Source organism: Gadus morhua, chromosome 9 (assembly GCF_902167405.1).
Source record: "Gadus morhua chromosome 9, gadMor3.0, whole genome shotgun sequence".
In the NCBI taxonomy this organism is placed as follows: domain Eukaryota; kingdom Metazoa; phylum Chordata; class Actinopteri; order Gadiformes; family Gadidae; genus Gadus; species Gadus morhua.
In genome coordinates, this window is record NC_044056.1 from 7,123,540 (window position 1) to 7,142,514 (window position 18,975).

Sequence of the window (18,975 nt, forward strand, 5' to 3'; positions counted from 1 at the left end):
AGAGAGAGGGGGAGAGAGAGAGAGAGGGGCATCAAAAGTGAGGGTGAAAAACAGAGGGAGAGAAAAACAGAAAGAGACATCAAGAGAGCGACCGATAGAGAGAGAGCTCTCTCGGGGAAATTGAAAGGGAGGGGAGCGGGTGCCAGGAGGGGCCATCTTCTGTGCTACGCAGGAGAAACTTAACTAGCCAATCCAGAACGAGATGGAGTGATGATAAGCCACGGGAGGGGGAGGCGAAGCACGCTTACCTCGGTGGTGGTGGTGGTGGAGGTGGAGGGGGAGGTGGTGGAGGAGGAGGAGGAGGAGGCGGAGTTGGAGGTGGAGATGGAGGAAGAGGTGGAGGAGGAGGAGGAGGTGGGGTTGGAGGTGGAGATGGAGGAAGAGGTGGAGGAGGGGGAGGAGGTGGAGTTGGAGATGGAGATGGAGGTGGAGGTGGAGATGGAGGTGGAGATGGAGGAGGAAGTGAGGTGGAGGAGCAAAGGTCGATCAGCAAAGTCACAACTTTTCTCGGTTTTGGGGCCTCAGTGGTGGAACGAGCTCCCTGCCCCTCTCAGGACCGCAGAGTCGCTCACTATCTTCCGAAAAGGACTCAAGACTCACCTGTTCAGAGTTCACCTCGACTCTGCATAGCCACCTTTCCTCTTCTGACCACCATTGTACACTGTATTGTAGTGTATTGTATTGCATTGTATTGTATTGTATTGTAGCACTTAACTGTGTAGCAACTGCAGCAGCTGCCATCATGTCTGTAATACGGGGAATTGATTAACCTAGCGATTGTGGTACTTGCACTTGGTTCTATGAACATCCTTTCTGTACCGACAGCGATATATTGATGCACTTCTTATGACAAATGTACTTATTGTAAGTCGCTTTGGATAAAAGCGTCTGCTAAATGCCCTAAATGTAAATGAAATGTAAATGTAAAAGGAGGTGGAAATGGAGGAGGAAGTGGAGGTGGAGATGGAGGAGAAGGTGGAGGAGTTGGAGGTGGAAATGGAGGAGGAGGTGATGGTGGAAATGGAGGAGGAAGTGGAGGTGGAGGTGGGTACTAGCAGCGTAACAAGCAGCGCCGGGTGAGGGGCGTGTGTCGCCGCACGTCGCCCTAAGAGAGCCCCCCGTAACAGAGCCCCTTGCTTCCATCCTGTCGCTCAGGATAACGAGGGGAGTAACCCCGGCGGTTCCGCCAGCTCTCCCTTCATTTCCCCGCCTCGCCCCTCCTTCTGCTCTGCCTCTCCTCCACGTCGCTCCTCTCAATCATCTGTGCTCCTCCGGGCTCCAACCCCTCCTCCTCCTCCTCTTCCTCCTCCTTTTCGTCTCATTTCTCATCGGGTGATTGTCGTCCACCCCTCTCTCCTCCATCCCTCTCCCTCCCTCCCTCCCTCCCTCTCCCTCCCTCCCTCCCTCCCTCTCCCTCCCTCCCTCCCTCCCTCCCTCCCTCCCTCCCTCCCTCCCTCCCTCCTTCCTCTGCCTCTCCGGCTCCCACTCTGCCTCCTCCACTACACTCACTCCTTCGTGTTTCTGTGTCCAAGTCTTCAAGTTGTCAAGGTAACGATAAAATAGCTTTTCAGTTTTCTCGCCGGCCTTGACCTCGAATCAACGGAAAGAGACACGAGTGTTTTCTTCATTTTTTTCCAACATTGACACCATGCGGAGACCGGGAGAGGCGATGAAATGAAATGAAGGGACCAAAGAAAAGAAGAGGAAAAATACAGTCCAAGATGATGCAATAGATGAACGCAAATAACGAGAATAAGACCCGAACATCGAGCATATTTCTCTGTTGCCTGGCAAGGCATTTGAGTGGAAGCTAAAAGATAAAGGGGGTTGGCTTTTCTTACCGTTGCTGTTTGTCATGAATAGGAACCCACTGGATGGTGCTTTGAACAACTGAGCCACGATGTGGTCGTGGCGAGATACCATCCAGCTTTCCGAAGCTCTGTGTTCCCATTCTGTCCAAGTGGAAGTCTGTGAGAAGCAACAAAGAGCATGGGATATTTATTAGCAGAAACGCGTCGGCTTTCTTGCAATATTTTTACCCGAGGCTAGTTTGTAATTCACGGTAGTCCATCTCTGTCTTTTGATGCACTGTCCTTTTCACCCTTCGTTTGTGTCCAGAGGGAAACAGATGAATTTTCTCCTCCTCCACCAAAAATGATGAAATTAATGCAATGGGATCATTTTCTTCTTCTTTCGCCCCCCTCCCCCCCGAGCCACCCCCACACACACAAGCAGACACACACACATACACACTCACAAACTCACTTGCACACAGTTTCACACACACGCACATACATACACACACACACACAAACCTACTCACTCACTCACTCACTCACTCACTCACTCACTCACTCACTCACTCACTCACTCACTCACTCACTCACTCACTCGCTCACTCACTCACTCACTCACTCACTCAATCACTCACTCACACGCTCAGAGAGTAGCACATCAACAGAGTTCGCTTTTCCCTCAGTTGTCTCTCTTGCTGAACGGAAAACCTATGGCGACAGTGACTGAGACAAATGTGGGTATTTCTTAAATAGATTTAGGCGGGGGTGAAAAAAGGAAACTTAATGTGTGCAACATTTGATCAATGGTTAATCAGCTGGAGAAATTCTATTAAAAGGCTGAGGTCTCATTAGCCGATGGATCTTAATCCTATTACCAGCCTGTCGGTGTGGGGTGTGTGTGTTTGTGTGTGCTAGTGTGTGTGGGGGTTCTCTGCCTGCCTGCTCCATGAGGGGAGGGGGGGGGGGGGGGGTATTTAAACCTAATACTGGGAAGGTCAGCATCCAGCAGCTGCCACCCCACTTGTACGAAGCGAGAAAAGAATAAGAAAAGCACGTTTGTGAGTTGAGATTGGGCAATTTCTTCGGAAGTTTCATATTGGAAGAAGTTATTGGTATTGGATTGAAGTGGCTCAACAGAAAGGAAAGGGAGGGAGGGAGGGAGGGAGGGAGGGAGGGGGGAGAGAGAGAGAGAGATCCTGAAAAAGACGATGACTGCACGAGCCAATTTAAATTTTAAACGGTGAAAAAGTGGGGCTAGTTTTAAACACAGAGAGAGAGGTGGTGGTGCCAAGGTTACTACAGTGGCTGTTGCTAAAAATGGCTCTTTGGAATAAAAAACATCTATTGATGATCTCTCTCTTTTGCTATCATAAGATGCGTATTTAAAGCCCATCACAAAGCCCTCCTCACACCCAAACTCAATTCAATCCTTCAAACTTTGGGGGGGGTGTCTATTTGCTTTTTTATTGTGCGGGAGAGAGAGACAGAAAAAAAGGGAGGAGAGAGAGAGAGAGAGAGAGAGAGAGAGAGAGAGAGAGAGAGAGAGAGAGAGAGAGAGAGAGAGAGAGAGGGAGAGAGAGACAGAAAAAAAGGGAGGAGAGAGAGAGAGAGAGAGGGAGAGACAGAAAAAAGGGAGGAGAGAGAGAGAGAGAGGGGGGGGGGGGGGGTGTTGACTTCTCATCCATGATGCATGCATCCATGATGGATGCATGCTTTGATGTACCGACGCATCAACAAAAACCTTGGGGAGTGAATTTCCTCTTGCCCTTTCGTGGGGGCTTAGGTTAGGGGGTGTCACGAAAATATGGCTTGTCAAGCCCTTTGAGACTGAACCCGTGATCAAGGGCTGCACAAATAAAACAGACTTTACCTGACTTGACCTTGGGGGATGCCCCCAGCAGTTTGGTCCTGCAAGGATTAGGTTTCCGTCTGAGATGTCAACAACTCGGTTCAAGGTTCAAGGTTGCTTTATTCATACCCGTGGGTACATTTGGTTTGCAGGGCAAGAAAAGGGGCGTTCACACACAGCATACACAGTATATAAAAAAAAAAGGACACAACAAAAATACAGAAGACAAGACAAACACGCAGAGAAAAATCACAGAGGTGCTCAGTACATCAGAAAGTTCAACAAAGTTATGCACCACTAGTGGCGCTGCAACAATTTATTTGTATAGATAATGGCTGCAGGAACAAAACTGTTCCTGTAGCGGTTTGTTCTGCTTTTGGGAACTTTGAGCCTCTGTCTGGAGGTTGGTTCGGTAAACCCCAGCCAGGCCTTGTTAGAGGCTGTCCTTGGGACGGGTGTTGTGCTTTGTTGTATTGATATATGCGCCCGTTACCGTGGCGTGCCACAATGCTACCGGATCAATAGAGTTTATGGAGTACATCCGCTGAAAGGCCAGACACGTCGTTGTATCAATTATGAATCGGTCAATGTTGAAATTGACTAACAGGCAAGAGTGGGCTTCAGTGGCACAGCAGTGGTCGTGCGGAGCAGATTTAGAAAAACAAGCGTTGAACATGATGCCGTTTGTATCCAGACGCCCTCTCCCTGGGCACTGGCCTGCTCCCCTCCCCTCCCGTCTCGTTTTCTGCCCTTCTCCTCTCCACACGTCTTCTACACTCTCTTCTGTGGTTGTCTCGTCTCTCTCTAATTCGAGTCTCTTCTCTCCTCCTCCCCCCTCTCTAGAGTTTTCTCCCCGCCTCTCTCATCTCTTCTCTCTTTTCTTGTTGTCCTCTCTAATTCGAGTGTCTTCTCTCCCCTCTTTTATTATCTACTCCCCTCTTCCCTCCTTCGCTACTATCTTATCTTGTTTTCTCCTCTCTCTAATTCAAGCGTAATTTCTCCTCTTCTTTCATACGTAGTCTCATCTCTCCTCTTCTCTCCTCTCTTTAATTCTCTCCCCCCCTCTGCTCTTCTTTCCTTCCCTACTCTCCTCTCTTGTTGTCCCTCTCTATTCTCTTTCTTTTTTCCCCTCTCTTTACACTCCCCCTCCTTCCTCTTGTGTACCCTCTGATCATCCATCCCGGGCCTGTCCTTCTCTTTCAGACATCGACGAATGCTCCGACGGCTTTGTGGTGTGTGACAGCAAAGCCATTTGTGTCAACCTGCCCGGCTGGTACCACTGTGAGTGTCGCGATGGCTACCACGACAACGGCTTGTTCTCAGCCAATGGGGCGTCATGTGTAGGTGAGTTGAGCAACCTTTGAGGCAGTGCTGACTTTCAAAGAAAGTAACACAGCACAGAGCGACTGGCTGGAAGAATAACTGCTGACCTATAAGGCATTATATATGAGCATTCCGATTTTTCCATCATGCTCAGGCTTGGTCTGAATTTGAATGAAAGGATTACCGTTTATCCCTAAATGTCAGATAGCTTTAGTCTTTTGTTGTATTTGTATAAGATTCCACTATTCATTCCATGAATAGTGCAATTGTAAAAACCCAAATGGATGTCTGTTCTGCATAGTGCATCTCCGAATACATTGATGCACTGCTGCTGCGAAGACAGACACAAAACAGCAATGACTCCTACAGAACGATAAAAAAGAGTTTAGAAACTGACAAGGTGTTGTCGTCCTTCCACCAAGCGAGATTTACGGGCCACTTTGTTCAGAAACTGTTCACCATATGGTTCTTTCAAGTGTTACTGCAATCCTTATGGATGATGAATTTGGGCTCGTAGCAGACATGTTCGCGACGTCAGTCAGAGTTTCTGACGTTGCGCTCTTGTGTGTGTGTGTGTGTGTGTGAGCGTGATGTAAAGGCAATTGCGGTGACTGGGAAACGGTCACTCTAACAGGGCAAGGGAAACCTTTGTTATTTATATTTTTCTACAATAAGGATGGCAGTAATGTCAGAATGAGAGAAGGAGGGAGGGAAGGAATGGGAGAGAGAAGGATGGAAGGAAGGAAGGAAGGAAGGAAGGAAGGAAGGAAGAAGGAAGGAAGGGAGGAAGGAAGGAAGGGAGGAAGAAGGAAGGAAGGGAGGAAGGAAGGAGCGGCGAGGGGGAGGGAGGAAGGGAGGAATGAGAGAAGGAGGAAGGGAAGGAAGGGAGGGAGGATGGACGGAAAGGTGGGAGGGAGGGAGCGGCAGGAGGGAGGTAGGAAGCAAGGCATGAGAGAAGGAGAGAGGGAAGAATAACCAAAAGAATGCCAAAACGAAATCAAATACTGAAGAAAGTGTCTGACAGCCGTTTATGACCCCCGCTTTCCATCCCCTCGGCAGACATCAACGAGTGCAAGACGGGCAGGAACAGCTGCGCCAACGACACGGTGTGCTTCAACCTGGAGGGGGGCTACGACTGCCGGTGCCCCCACGGCCACAACTGCACCGGCGACTGTATCCATGACAACAAGGTCAAACACAGCGGGCAGATCTGGGTGCTGGAGAGCGACCGCTGCTCCGTCTGTTCCTGCCAGGTGAGATGTGTGGTCTGGGTGGGGGGGACGGTGGTGGTGGTGGTGGTGGTGTTAGAGAGGGTCTTGGTGGGTGGTGAGGGGTGGTGGTGGTGGTGGTGGTGGTAGAGAGGGTCTTGGTGGGTGGTGAGGGGTGGTGGTGGTGGTGGTGGTGTTAGAGAGGGTCTTGGTGGGTGGTGAGGGGTGGTGGCGGTGGTGGTAGAGAAGGTGGGGGTGGTGGTGGTAGAGAGGGTCTGGGTGGGGGCTGATGGTGGGGTTGGTAGAGAGGGTCTTGGTGGGTGGTGAGGGGTGGTGGTGGTGGCGGTGGTGGTAGAGAAGGTGGGGGTGGTGGTGTTAGAGAGGATCTGGGTGGGGGCTGATGGTGGGGTTGGTAGAGAGGGTCTTGTTAGGCTGGTGATGACAGTGAAGAGGGTCTGGGTGGGGTTGATGTTGACGGTAGAGAGGGTCTGGGTGGGGTTGATGTTGACGGTAGAGAGGGTCTGGGTGGGGTTGATGTTGACGGTAGAGAGGGTCTGGGTGGGGTTGATGTTGACGGTAGAGAGGGTCTGTGTGGCTGAGACGAGAAATAAAGAAAGCGGCACTAGAAAGGGACAAGGAGGACAGCATGAGGTGGAGACCAGTGGATCAATATGCTGCCGGTGGCCCGGGCGGTGCGCAGCAGCTGCCGGTGGCCCGGGCGGTGCGCAGCAGCTGCCGGTGGCCCGGGCGGTGCGCAGCAGCGACCGGGGCCGGCTTGTCATGTTTCTGAGGTGTTGTCTGGAAACAACAACAGAGCCGCCGGCGCATATTTTCCCCCGTACGAATCCCGGGGTCACGGTCCAGCCAGGCCCGGTAATTCAGTGTTTGGTTGCAGCACGGTACGGCGAACACGCGGCCGGCCGCAGCTGAAACTTAATTACAGTAGATTAGTATCGGCGGCGAACGATCAAGCAGCATATTATTCATTTGGTTTTTTTTTATCGAAAAAGGAGCGGGAAAAAAAGAGGTCCCTCTTAATGAAATGAGTCATTTTAATTGATTTGAGAGATTGAAGAGCGGACGGTTTTGAAATGAGCCGCTCCGAGCGGTCGCATCGAGCACCGAGGTAAACATGTTATTGTTTTTTAAATTGAGAATGGAGGGTTGGGGGTGGGGGTGGGGGTGGGGGTGGGGGACACGGCTGGATATTAGAGGGAGAGACGAGAAGGTTGGAGCCAAGGTCAGGAGACAAACATGTGGGTGTCACGTGATGGGAGTCTCAGCTGCACAGGATTGATTGAATCTAGCATTAGTGTAATTGTTTTGTGTATATATATATATATATATATATATATATATATATAGAGAGAGGGAGGAAGAGGGAGGGAGGTATGAGCCTGTGAGGTATGGAAAGAGTGTGAGAGAGAGAGAGAGAGAGAGAGAGAGAGAGAGAGAGAGAGAGAGAGAGAGAGAGAGAGAGAGAGAGAGAGAGAGGGGGGGGGGGGGGTAGGGAATGAGCATGTGAGGTAGTAGTGCTGGTCGATTTTTTCGCTTTAATTGATTCATTTGCATTTTTACTTTCTTATGGTTTGTGAAATGGCTGAACCACAAAACTGCGATTTATGAAATTCTAGACTCTGCAGAATTGTTTTGCCTTAAATAACAAGAGAGAGGTAGAGAGGTAGGGTATCAGCATGTGAGGTATGGTGAGAGAGAGAGGAAGGGTTTTTTGGTGTGCGATGTATGCTGAGCGAGAGAAGCTGGGAGGTATGAAGGTCATGAGCTGGATTCACTCACACAGCCTGCAGCATCGCCTAATAACATGTCTTCCAAAGGCACACTGTGTGCACTCACTGTTTGTCGCTCTGCGTGTGTCTCTGTGTGTTAAAGTGTGTGTAAGAGTGTATGTGTATCTGATTGTCTGTTCCTGAGTGTACCTTTAACCTACCTTTTCTCTTGCTGTCTGGTTGTGTGTGTGTGTGTGTGTGTGTGTGTGTGTGTGTGTGTGTGTGTGTGTGTGTGTGTGTGTGCGTGTGTGTGTGTACATGTATGTATGTCTGTACTTGTGTGTGTGGATGTTTGTGCGTGTGTGTGTGCGTGCGTGCGTGCATGCGTGCATGTACATGTGTGCGTGTGTAAATGCGTGTGCGCACGTGCTTGTGTGCGTGCGTGTGTGCATGCGTTATTGTGTGTGCACCTGTGTGTGCATCGGTGTGCGTGCGTGCGTGCTCAGGCCGGCCAGGTGATGTGCCGCAGGATGGTGTGCGACTGCGACAACCCCGGCGCCGACCTCTTCTGCTGTCCCGAGTGCGACCCGCGGCGCAGCAGCCAGTGCCTGCACCAGAACGGCGTGCTCACCTACGGCAGCGGGGACACCTGGGTGGACAGCTGTCAGCAGTGCCAGTGTCTGGTAAGAGGGCCTTCTATTAGCCATGGATCTCATTATTATTTTCCTTCTCTGCGAACTTTTCGATCAATTCGACAAGAAAAATCGTTCGGGATCGTTTGTTCGTTCGTTCGTTCGTTCGGTTGCGTGTCCGTTAGCGGCAAATCATGGAATGCACGGTTCTCAGCTGACTCAGTCAGACCCAGCTCCTCAAACCATCGTGCAAACGGTCATCGATAAACACACAACACTACAATCAAGTTATTTTCAGCTGAGGAGTTCATGTTCGGATTCGGGATGTTGTTGCCCAGGCCAGTCCCTCTTCACCACTCTGCTAACTTAACACTGTGAACAGCGAGTCAGCGAGTGGGAGTCGAGTCGGGGAGAACGAACGACATTGACGAACGAGAGAGAACTGAAACGTGGAAACGGGTAGGTTAAAGAGTCGTTCCTTCAAACTGATTCGGTCGCAAACGACCCATCACTAACTTCTATCTGCCGCAGCACCATTGGCTAGAACCACAACCTCCTGAGATTGAACCGCCTAACCATTGGCTAGTATAACTACCACCTGACCTTGAACCGCTTCCCCATTGGCTAGAATCACCAACACCTGACCTTGACCCGCCAAACAATTGGCTAGCCTCACCATTGGCTAGATTGACCTTGGACCTTGAACCTGACCTTGAGCCTCTGGTTCAAGCCTCTTGTTCAAGGTCAGGTGGTGGTAATTCCATTCGGTTGTAAAAGTTTTAGATTAAAAGGAATTATTATATTCTGAGTCGTTATTGATCGTTGTTAAACGTTGTAATTTACTGTGATGTATACAAACAGTAGAATATGAACAATATTTTTAATTAATATTATTTTAAGTGAGGCACTATTAAAATAGGTAGCACTGAGCACTGTAGAATTATTGGAAGATGCGATACTGGCTACGGGACAATTCTATGTTCCCTTGACATTCTGACAAAGCAGGACGTTGCATTGGGTCTTACTGCAGTGGTATGGTCTTACTAGGTGATATCTCATCGAATTGCTGCTTATCTAGGAAGATGGGAGCGGATGGTGTATACATAGAAAAGCCTTTTTGAATTTTCTCTGTAATTGCCATCTCATTTGCTTCTTCTCTCTTCTTCTCTGCTTGATGAACGTAAATACATGCAATCTTGTCTCAATTTATCAGCGTATTTTGAAAAAAAAATCCAGTTCGGTTATTGTGTTGGTACTGTACTGCGTAAAATTTGGAAAATAACATTGTTTCAATATACCATTATCATCATAATGTCCTCACAATATATGCTGCGATGTATATTTGCCACATGCACACCACATGATTAAATAGCAGTTATATCAGAAAGGAGCTCCTGATTGCTTTTGATTTGTCAGGAAGGAGAGTTTATTCAAGCCATTACAGGTGGGATATGTACGTTTGCAAGAATAAGAAAAATTAGCAATTTCGTTAGACATTGGTTAAACTCTCAATACGTAATCTTGATTAATGGTACATAACACATTTTTGTCGTTTCACAGAATTTCCCCATCATTTGTCTTCCTTCAACGAGCTGAGGTCGGGTTGTTCTCATTCTATTGACCAATCACGTCAAAGAGCCTGAACAAATCCTGAGCGACTGCAGGCATGTCCAACCGTGGATGTGTTTAAAGAACCATTGAATTGGCTTGCATTACTTCGAAATGGCAGAGACAGCTTGACTAGAACATTCATTTCCATTGCGCTGCCAATATAACCAGGAAGCGAAGCCCAGGGCAAATTCTCCATCGACAGGAAGCAGATGAGGCTTCTCCACATTTAACGAAGAATGAATCCCCTTCTGATATAGATGCAGCAAATTGTAAGACCAATTGTGTTTACCACCAAGGGTATTCATGCAGCATTCCCATTACAAAACCACTATCTTCAGAGACTCACATCAGCATTAACTGAAACAAGGTTCAAGAAGATTACCGCCAAAACGGTCTGGCATTCAAACCATGCAGACAAGGATTACAATCACAGACATTAACTGTGTGGTTGTTTTGAGCAGTGTGCCGCTTCCGGCTTCTATATAATCAAACTCTTAGAAGCAGTGGCCCTGAAACCGGTACATTGTAGACCTGGTCAGTGTTTGTGGAGAGATGTGAGAGAGGCTTAGAGGGAATGAGCTGAGCTCCTGGCCTGGCCAGGGCTGTAGCATCGATTATTTTCATGTCTTTCTGTGATACAGTGCACACGATGTGGTATTGCCATTTAACTGAACCGTTGTGTTCTAACACGATTAGTGACATTGCTGAGGATCCAAGTGTTTGGCTTCCGAGGAAGGATCCGAAAACAGTGACCGTTTCAAACCTATTCGATGTTATTGGTTTTGAAAGACAGGAGCCGGGGACAAAAGAATGTGAGATCTGAGATAGGGATTGAATGAAGGACACAGACAGCATTCTGTATGAACGCAGAGCCTCCCAGAGAGGACAGCAACAGCAAAGCAAAGTGATGTCATTGCAAGGAAATGTTTCAGAAGAAAGGTTCTGTGTGTGTGTGTGTGTGTGTGTGTGTGTGTGTGTGTGTGTGTGTGTGTGTGTGTGTGTGTGTGTGTGTGTGTGTGTGTGTGTGTGTGTGTTTGTGTATTAACGTATTTGTGTATGCCTGTTCATGCTTGTGCGCGTGCATGCACATACACATTCGCACATGAATATTTTTATCCTCTTGTTTTATGCCCGTGTTTTCAAAGTATTCCGGTGGCGCCCGCGAGCAGCGGCCCGTCTCTCCCTAACAAATACAATGATATTGTTGTTGCTATTTCCCGGCATTAAACAGGCCCCCGCCATGTTTGTTTTCCCTCCACTCGCATGGTCTGACCTTTCCCCATGCTCGCTCCTGCTGCTCTGACTACAGACATCCCCCTCCTTGTTTCTTTAAACGGGTGTTAACTGCAGAAATCTGACAGCAACACTGCAATATCCTGCCCGGGACGCTGCCCCCTCAGACACCCCTAGCAGGGGGCAATATGTTTATTAAATTGCAAATGTCACGCGCGTTGCCTCGCCCCGCTCGGACCACACTGACACACTCGTTGGTTCTGAGGTGGGCGACCGGTCAGCTGACAAATACGCCTCGTCACGGCCACGGTGATTCTTCAAAGCCACATTACACTTTGATTTAGTTTTTTTGTTACGTTAGAAAGGCCTACGTCGCTTTGTCTTTCCCTCTTTCCCCCCCTCTCTATCTCTCACTCTCTCTCTTTCCCTCTCTCTCTGTCTCTCTCTCTCTCTCTCTCTCTCTCTCTCTCTCTCTCTCTCTCTCTCTCTCTCTCTCTCTCTCTCTCTCTCTCTCTCTCTCTCTCTCTCTCTCTCTCTCTCTCTCTCTCTTTCTCTCTCTCTCTTTCTCAATCTCTCCCTCTCTCTCTCTCTCTCTCTCTCTCTCTCTCTCTCTCTCTCTCTCTCTCTCTCTCTCTCTCTCTCTCTCTCTCTCTTTCTCTCTCTCTCTTTCTCAATCTCTCCCTCTCCCTCTCTCTCCTTCTCTCTCTCTCTCCCTCTCTCTCCCTCTCTCTCTCTCTCCCTCTCTCTCTCTCTCTCTCTCTCTCTCTCTCTCTCTCTCTCTCTGTCTCTCTCTCTCTCTCTCTCTCTCTCTCTCTCTCTCTCTCTTTCTCAATCTCTCCCTCTCCCTCTCTCTCCCTCTCTCTCTCTCTCTCTCTCCCTCCTTCCCCCCTTCTTTCCCCATGCAGACAAACTGTAATGGTGCTGTGGACAGGCGTGTCACAGCTCTCCAGCTCTCCATTAGTGAATATATACTATATAATGCAGCAATAGTGAACGGTGGTTTCATGGCTGAAGTAGTCCGAATAAGGCCAGAATCAGACCCCAGCAGCTGGTTCTGCCCATGACTTGATTGTATTGCTGAAGGCAGGGCAATATGGACCCTTAAGAATCGACTCGCTGTACCCTGGCACCCTAATCTCAGTTTAGGGGATGTCTACAGGATACTAAATGGGGTACTGAGTAAATATTGAACTCGCGAGCCAGTGGAATCAATGGTGTGGCTCAATTTCAACTTTCTGGTGAGCATGATTGTTGACAAGATGTTTTCCAAAATGTCAGAATGACAGATTATACTGTCTATGAATAATTAAATGACGAGAGTACATTAATAAATACAGATTCATATTAGTAATTATTGATAAGTAAATAGTGAACCATTAGTGAAATTGAATTAGAGTAAATATTGACAGTAAACCCATTAGTCCAAAATAGCTCTGAGTCCCTGAGGCTGTTGTTCTCTATGACTGAGGCTGTGGTTCTCTCCCTTTTTGAGGCTGTGGTTCTCTATCCCTTTTTCAGGCTCTAGAGCTCTCCCTTCTTGAGGCAGGGGTTCTATGACATAGGCTGTAGTTCTCTCTCTCTCTATCTCCCTCCCCCTTTCTCTCTCTCTCTCTCTCTCTCTCTCTCTCTCTCTCTCTCTCTCTCTCTCTCTCTCTCTCTCTCTCTCTCTCTCCCCCCTCTCTTTCTCTCTCTCTCTCTCTCTCTCTCTCTCTCTCTCTCTCTCTCTCTCTCTCTCTCTCTCTCTCTCTCTCTCTCTCTCTCTCTCTCTCTCTCTGTTCCTGACTGAGGCTGCGCTTCTCTAACTGAGGCTGTGATTCTCTCCCACTGAAGCCATGGTTCTCGGTGGCTGGGTTCAGGCTGTTGTTGGCATGGATACATGTCAACAACAGCAGGAGCCCAAGGACGCGGTCAAGGCTGTCGCAGCGGTGTAGCACTCAGAGAGGTTGTGACATGCATGCACAAACGCACATGCACACACGCACACAGACACACACACAAACACACATGCACCAGTGCGCACACGCAAACACGCACACACACACAAAAACGCACGCGCACAGCCGCACACACAAGCAGACATCCACACACACACGCACACACACACACACACATACACACACACACGCTCACTGTGTTTGAGCTTGTGTGTGTGTATGTGAAGAGCAGCACTCCAGCATGCAGGGGAGAAGAATGGTTTTGTGCGGTGGAGGTGCACTGCCAGCGTGACAGGAGTGGGAAATGAACCTTGAATGCTTTCACACTCGGCAGAACCGATGTCGGTTCACGGCTCCGGTGCTGGTTCTAGAATGTTTGGATGGAAAGCCCTCTGCAGGCCCAACCTTCACAATGACTCTGGGATTCTGAATCGGATCTTCTGTGTGCTTTCAAACAGCCCCTGTTTTTCTTAGTATCTTATAGTGGGGTATCTTTGGCACAAACCTTGAAAGAGGTCTGTGCCAAACAATCCCTTTAAAGATACTTTCTTAAACTGTATTGGTATTCCTTGTAACTGAACTATCCCCGCCATACGGAGGGGGGGGGGAGGGGGGGGAGATCGGATCTCGAGGGGGTTTCTGTTTTAAATGTTTACCCACTAGGATGTAACAGTGAGTAACAGCACTGTGTGTGTGTGTCTGTATTTCACTGCCCTCCTAATTTACTACGACTCTTCTGAAATGCTGACCTAGACGATTTTCTGTGATATTAAATACCCCCAGTGGGATGCTTGCTCTGTGTGTGTTTATGTGTGTGGGTGTGTGTGTGTAGGTGTGTTTAGGTGGGTGTAGGATTATGAAAGTTTTTTGTGTCGTATTTCAAGGCACACATACTCATGAATTCATGAATGTGTGTGGCTTCCAGATTGCCAATGCCAGATGTGTTTGTGTGTGTGTGTGTGTGTGTGCGTGTGTGCGTGCGTGCGTGCGTGCGTGCGAAACAGTCAATATGTATTTGACTGCATATGTTGACATTCATCTTGTTACATAAGCTTTGCATTAGACGGCAGATTTCAGTCGAGTACTCCTTGCCTGACGTTTCGTCTAAGCGGACGAGTTGCGAGTCGTATGTTCACATAGCTGTCGGCCGGCGTGATGTCTCTCGCTACGGGGAGAGAGGGTGTGAGCTCCGTCACACCAGCTGTGAAAAGAAGGGTAGCAGAGTTGAAGTGGCTGCTTCACACCAGGCGAAGACTGCCAGACAAACAATCACCCGTAGAAGTGCAGTAAACACTTCATCAATTGCAAGTAAACAGCGTCCCTGACACTCTTTTAACCCTGCCACTGTTTGCCGCCTTTGGCTAAAAGCGCTATATAAAGGCAGTCCATTTAGTACACCTTTGAATGTCCTGCCTTTCTGATGACAGTAATGGACGGAAGGATGTTAACTTGTTCGATATAGTACAGACTTTGTGTGTCACGTGCCATGGAACTGAAAGCGTGTGGCATTCGGCAAAGCACACTATATTCAAGCACGTACCCCGATGCTGTAGGCGTCAAGGTTCGTGTCAGTTTCAACCTTGTTTTGTTAACAGAGGCGGTGAATTAACGAGCTAATTGTAGATATTAAGATAATTACGACGACGAAGCGAACCCGTCAGTGGGGTTGAGCAGAAAGGCTGTCAATCAGTCCCCTTGACCACCCTCATATTTTTTTTGTTGCGTAACATTTAATGAATACACTTCACCAAACAAGGTGGCTGAACAGCAAGAGGTCACGTCAACACGAACACAGAACGGTACAGTGTGCATTGTGAAATTAAAACAGGGGGAACCTCACAGTAGAGAGTTTTAGATGTTGATTATCTGATGGGCGGGAACAGTTCACTGAAGCCAGAAATGCTTCGCTGCCGCAATAACTATTACATTTCTTGTCCTAATCGCACAGTCGACAATGAAGGAAGAAGGAGGGAAGTTGCCTACATTACCAGAGGAATTTTAATGTCTCCATCGCTTGTTTCTTTCCTTCTCCCTGAAGGTATGATGAGGCAGTCCGACCAGGAAAATTACCCGCTGTCAGGAGAAAATATGTATATGAATGCCCGTGAATAATATCTCCAAGAGGGAACAAAAAAGATTACATATGCAAAGACTTTCTTTGGCTGTGCCAGTTTTGAAAGTCTCCCTTCACAAATGTTCCAACTTTTGTTCTGCTATCCACCATCTTTCCATCCGTCCATCTACCGTATATGTTTGTCTTTCTGTATAGTCATGTATCCTTTTGCTTACCTGATGTTTTCTCCCCCTTTCTCTCTCCACCCCCCCCCCTTTCTCTCTCGCTCTTTCTTTCCCTCTCTCACTCTGTGCCTGTATCTCTCTATCTCTCTCTTCCTATTTTTCTCTCTCTCCCACCCTCTTGCTCTCTCCTCTTTGCCCCCTACCTTTCCCTCCCTTTCCCCCTCCAACCCTCCCGCATCTCTCTCCCCCTCTCCCTCCTTCTCTCCCTTTGCCTCCCCTCCCCCCTCCCACCCTCCCTTTTTCTCTCCCCTCCCTCTCCCCCCCTCTTGCTGTCCCATCCCTCCTCCCTTCCTTTCTCTCCCCCCTCCCTCCCCCCTCCCTCCCTCCCTCCCTCCCTTCCTTCTCTCCCTTTCTCTCTCCCCTCCCTCCCCCGCTCTCGCTCTTCCCATCCTCCCATCCCTCCCTCCCCCCCTTGCTGTCCCCTCCCTCCCCCCACCGTCCCTCTCCCCCTCCCCCTCCCTCCCTCCTCCCTCCCCCGCTCTCCCCATCCTCCCATCCCTCCCCCCCCCCCACCGTCCCTCTCCCCCTCCCTCCCCCCCCTCCCCCCTGCAGCAGGGGCAGGTGGACTGCTGGCCTCTGTCCTGCCCTCCCGTGGACTGTGAGTTCACGGCGGTGGCCGAGGGCGAGTGCTGTGCCCGCTGCGTCACGGCGCCCTGCCAGGCCGACTCGGTCCGCAACGACATCACCAAGACGTGCACGGACGAGCACAGCAGCGTCCCGCGCTTCAGCGGCTCGTCCTGGGTCAAGCACGGCACCGAGTGCACCCTCTGTCAGTGCAAGGTGAGAGCCCACACCTCAGCTCCGCACACACACCGCCACACACACCACATGGACACCTCACCCCCGCCAGCCCTCCCTCCCTCGCCTCCCCCAACACTGCGCACACACCGAACCCCCTCCCTCCCCCTCCCCCCCCCCCCCAAGACTAAACACACCCCACCACCAACACGACTCACCCTCGCCCTCCCTCCCTCCCCTCCCTCCCCTCCCTCGCCCCACAAACACACCTCGCCCCCAGTCACCCCCACTGACCAGGGTCAGAAATTAACTTGGGCTTGAAAAATGTGGAATTACCCTTGAAGTTTGGCTGACCGGGTGGCCATTAAATGTTGAAATAAAAAGGTACGTGTGTTTTGTGTTGCCCTGCGGCTCCAGTTTCAACATCGTAACAATACAGTATTTCTCAGTGTTTTAAACTCTGGCTCTGGAAGTTGTCCAAAATGCCCCCTAAACGTATTAGAAGGAGGTTAAAAAAGCCCTTATGAAGAAAGGTAAATTTCCTTCCCTGCCACTGACCCTGCTAGTTTAGCGGACCTATCTGCAGGCACAACTTGGCTGGCAGGGGTCCAGAGGGGACGGAGTGGAAATGGAAACTGTGATTTTGTACTTTGAGAGTCATTGGAGCAGTTAAGAAACCGAGGTAAAGAAAAAAAACTACATTTTGACCTTTCACATTTGTATTCCTGGTAGGGTATGGCTGCTTTGGCTCTGATGTTGTACAAAATGGCACCGGGAGAGGGAAAAGAAGGGAGGGGGAGGTGGGGCAATTGCAAATGTCACGTTAAAATGTTGAGGCAAGGAGCGCCGCAAGAGTTGTGCCTCAGGTTAATGTCTCTGTGAATATTCACTCTCAACTTCTCCCTATCCCTGTCCCTCTTTCTCTCCCTTTCCTTCTCCCTGTCCATCTCCCTCTCCCTCTCCCTCTCCTCTCACTCTCCCCCCACATCTCTCTATCTTTCTCTCCCCCTCTCTCCGGCCTCTCCATGCCCTCTGCAGAACGGACATATCTGTTGCTCAGTGGATCCCATGTGCCTCTAGTGGCGGAGCAGCGGTAGGACGGCCGAGCGTAAAAACCAGAAGAAGAGAACAACAGCTTCGACGTGTCTCCTCATGTGTTTTTATTTTGTATATCGGCAGATCATTTCGAAACATTTGTTTTAGCCTGCCTGCTTTAGCTTTGTCACATTGTTTCACGCTTGCCAAAATCCGAAATCGACGCGAGAATTTTTGACTTTTAAATGCTTTTCATGTGGACTTTTGAAACTGTTTTATTTTCTCTTTTTACTTTTTCTCTATCCGTTAGCACATGTCTTTCCGTCACCTTATGGCGAGACTCGCGTGCCACCTGGTACCGCTAATAGGGTCAAACAAAACGCTCCTTGATTTGTTTACAGATTCTCCTTGAGCCTGGGTGTGCAACCTTGAATCCTCTTTATACCAAATGTCAACACGTTCTCATGCTGAACAGATGACGGACTACATTTCCCACGAGCCCACTCTTTGTTTGGCCTCACTGACCAGTGTCTACGTACCACCTCTCTCTCTCCCCTCCACTCTGCATCATCTGCAACGTGACGCTGTAAGATATTACTATTACTGGCATGACTGTGCTCTGTGTCTTGTCATGATTTTTGCTGATTTTGAAACATAAAAAAATTCTCAATAATAACGATAATAAATTAGACCGTTCAGAGTAAGTTTCCGTTGCCACCCGTACAACAATATTGTCTATATTCTATGTGGTGCTCTGTAGCTTTCTGTTCCTTTTTTCTAATTTATTTCCAAAAGCTTGTAATTGTGTAATTGTGAAAATAAAGTATTTCCATTTACATTAAAAGAGAGCCTTCATCGGTTGTGTTCCCACCGCTCGAGATAAGTGTTGAACCACTCGAGATAAGTGTTCAACTTTTTGCACTCTCCAAAACTCGCTGCATCATGTTACCCCCATTCCTTCTTTAATATCACACATCTCGCATTCCTATTGCAACTTAATCGTAATGTGCACACTCTTGGACATCTAATGAGTTTGTATATAGGGACCCCAGGGAAATTAATACCAAAACTATAGTGATTATGGCGAGTGATCTGTTGAGAATTAATGAGTAGAATGGGAGGATGAGTCCTCGCTGGGAGACGATCCATTCGGCATGTAAAAGATACGCGCAGCGAGTCGTTGGCCTTGAGTGCACTGAGAGGAACGGGTTGGATTGATTGACACCGCCGTGTATTGACTCAACAAGCCACAGATGAAACTGGAGTTATAATCATTGGGTGGATCGGGTTTTGAAGTGTTCACATTTCAACTATTTGGAGATAATTGACTGTTATTGACTTCAAGGCATCTAGACAAAAGCTGTGATCTATATTGAGTAATGCTATTAATTAACGCATTCTAATTAAAATGAAATTCGTGTTTTTCCACGGATTGACTTTCTTATCAAATTTGGCCATTTAAGCTGAAATAAGGCAGTGTCTACTTCCGTGTTCCGTGCACATTTTTTACCAAGTGTTGTTGCTTTATACATCGGTATGTTTGGCTCAAAATTCATATGATTGGTTATGTTGTTTTTTAAGTTTTAGATAG

General features: G+C 48.7%; 1 protein-coding gene across 1 annotated transcript in view; it reads left to right on the forward strand.

Moving 5' to 3' along the window:
* nell2a (neural EGFL like 2a) overlaps positions 1-18,228 on the forward strand; it is an 87,913-nt gene extending 69,685 nt beyond the window's left edge. The window contains exons 16-20 of the mRNA XM_030366731.1: positions 4,849-4,989; positions 6,028-6,221; positions 8,410-8,586; positions 16,164-16,391; positions 17,388-18,228. Coding sequence (XP_030222591.1) covers positions 4,849-4,989; positions 6,028-6,221; positions 8,410-8,586; positions 16,164-16,391; positions 17,388-17,429 — 782 coding nt within the window. The 3' untranslated portion in view covers positions 17,430-18,228. The remainder of the gene's footprint in view (positions 1-4,848; positions 4,990-6,027; positions 6,222-8,409; positions 8,587-16,163; positions 16,392-17,387) is intronic.
* The last annotated feature ends 747 nt before the right edge of the window (positions 18,229-18,975 follow it).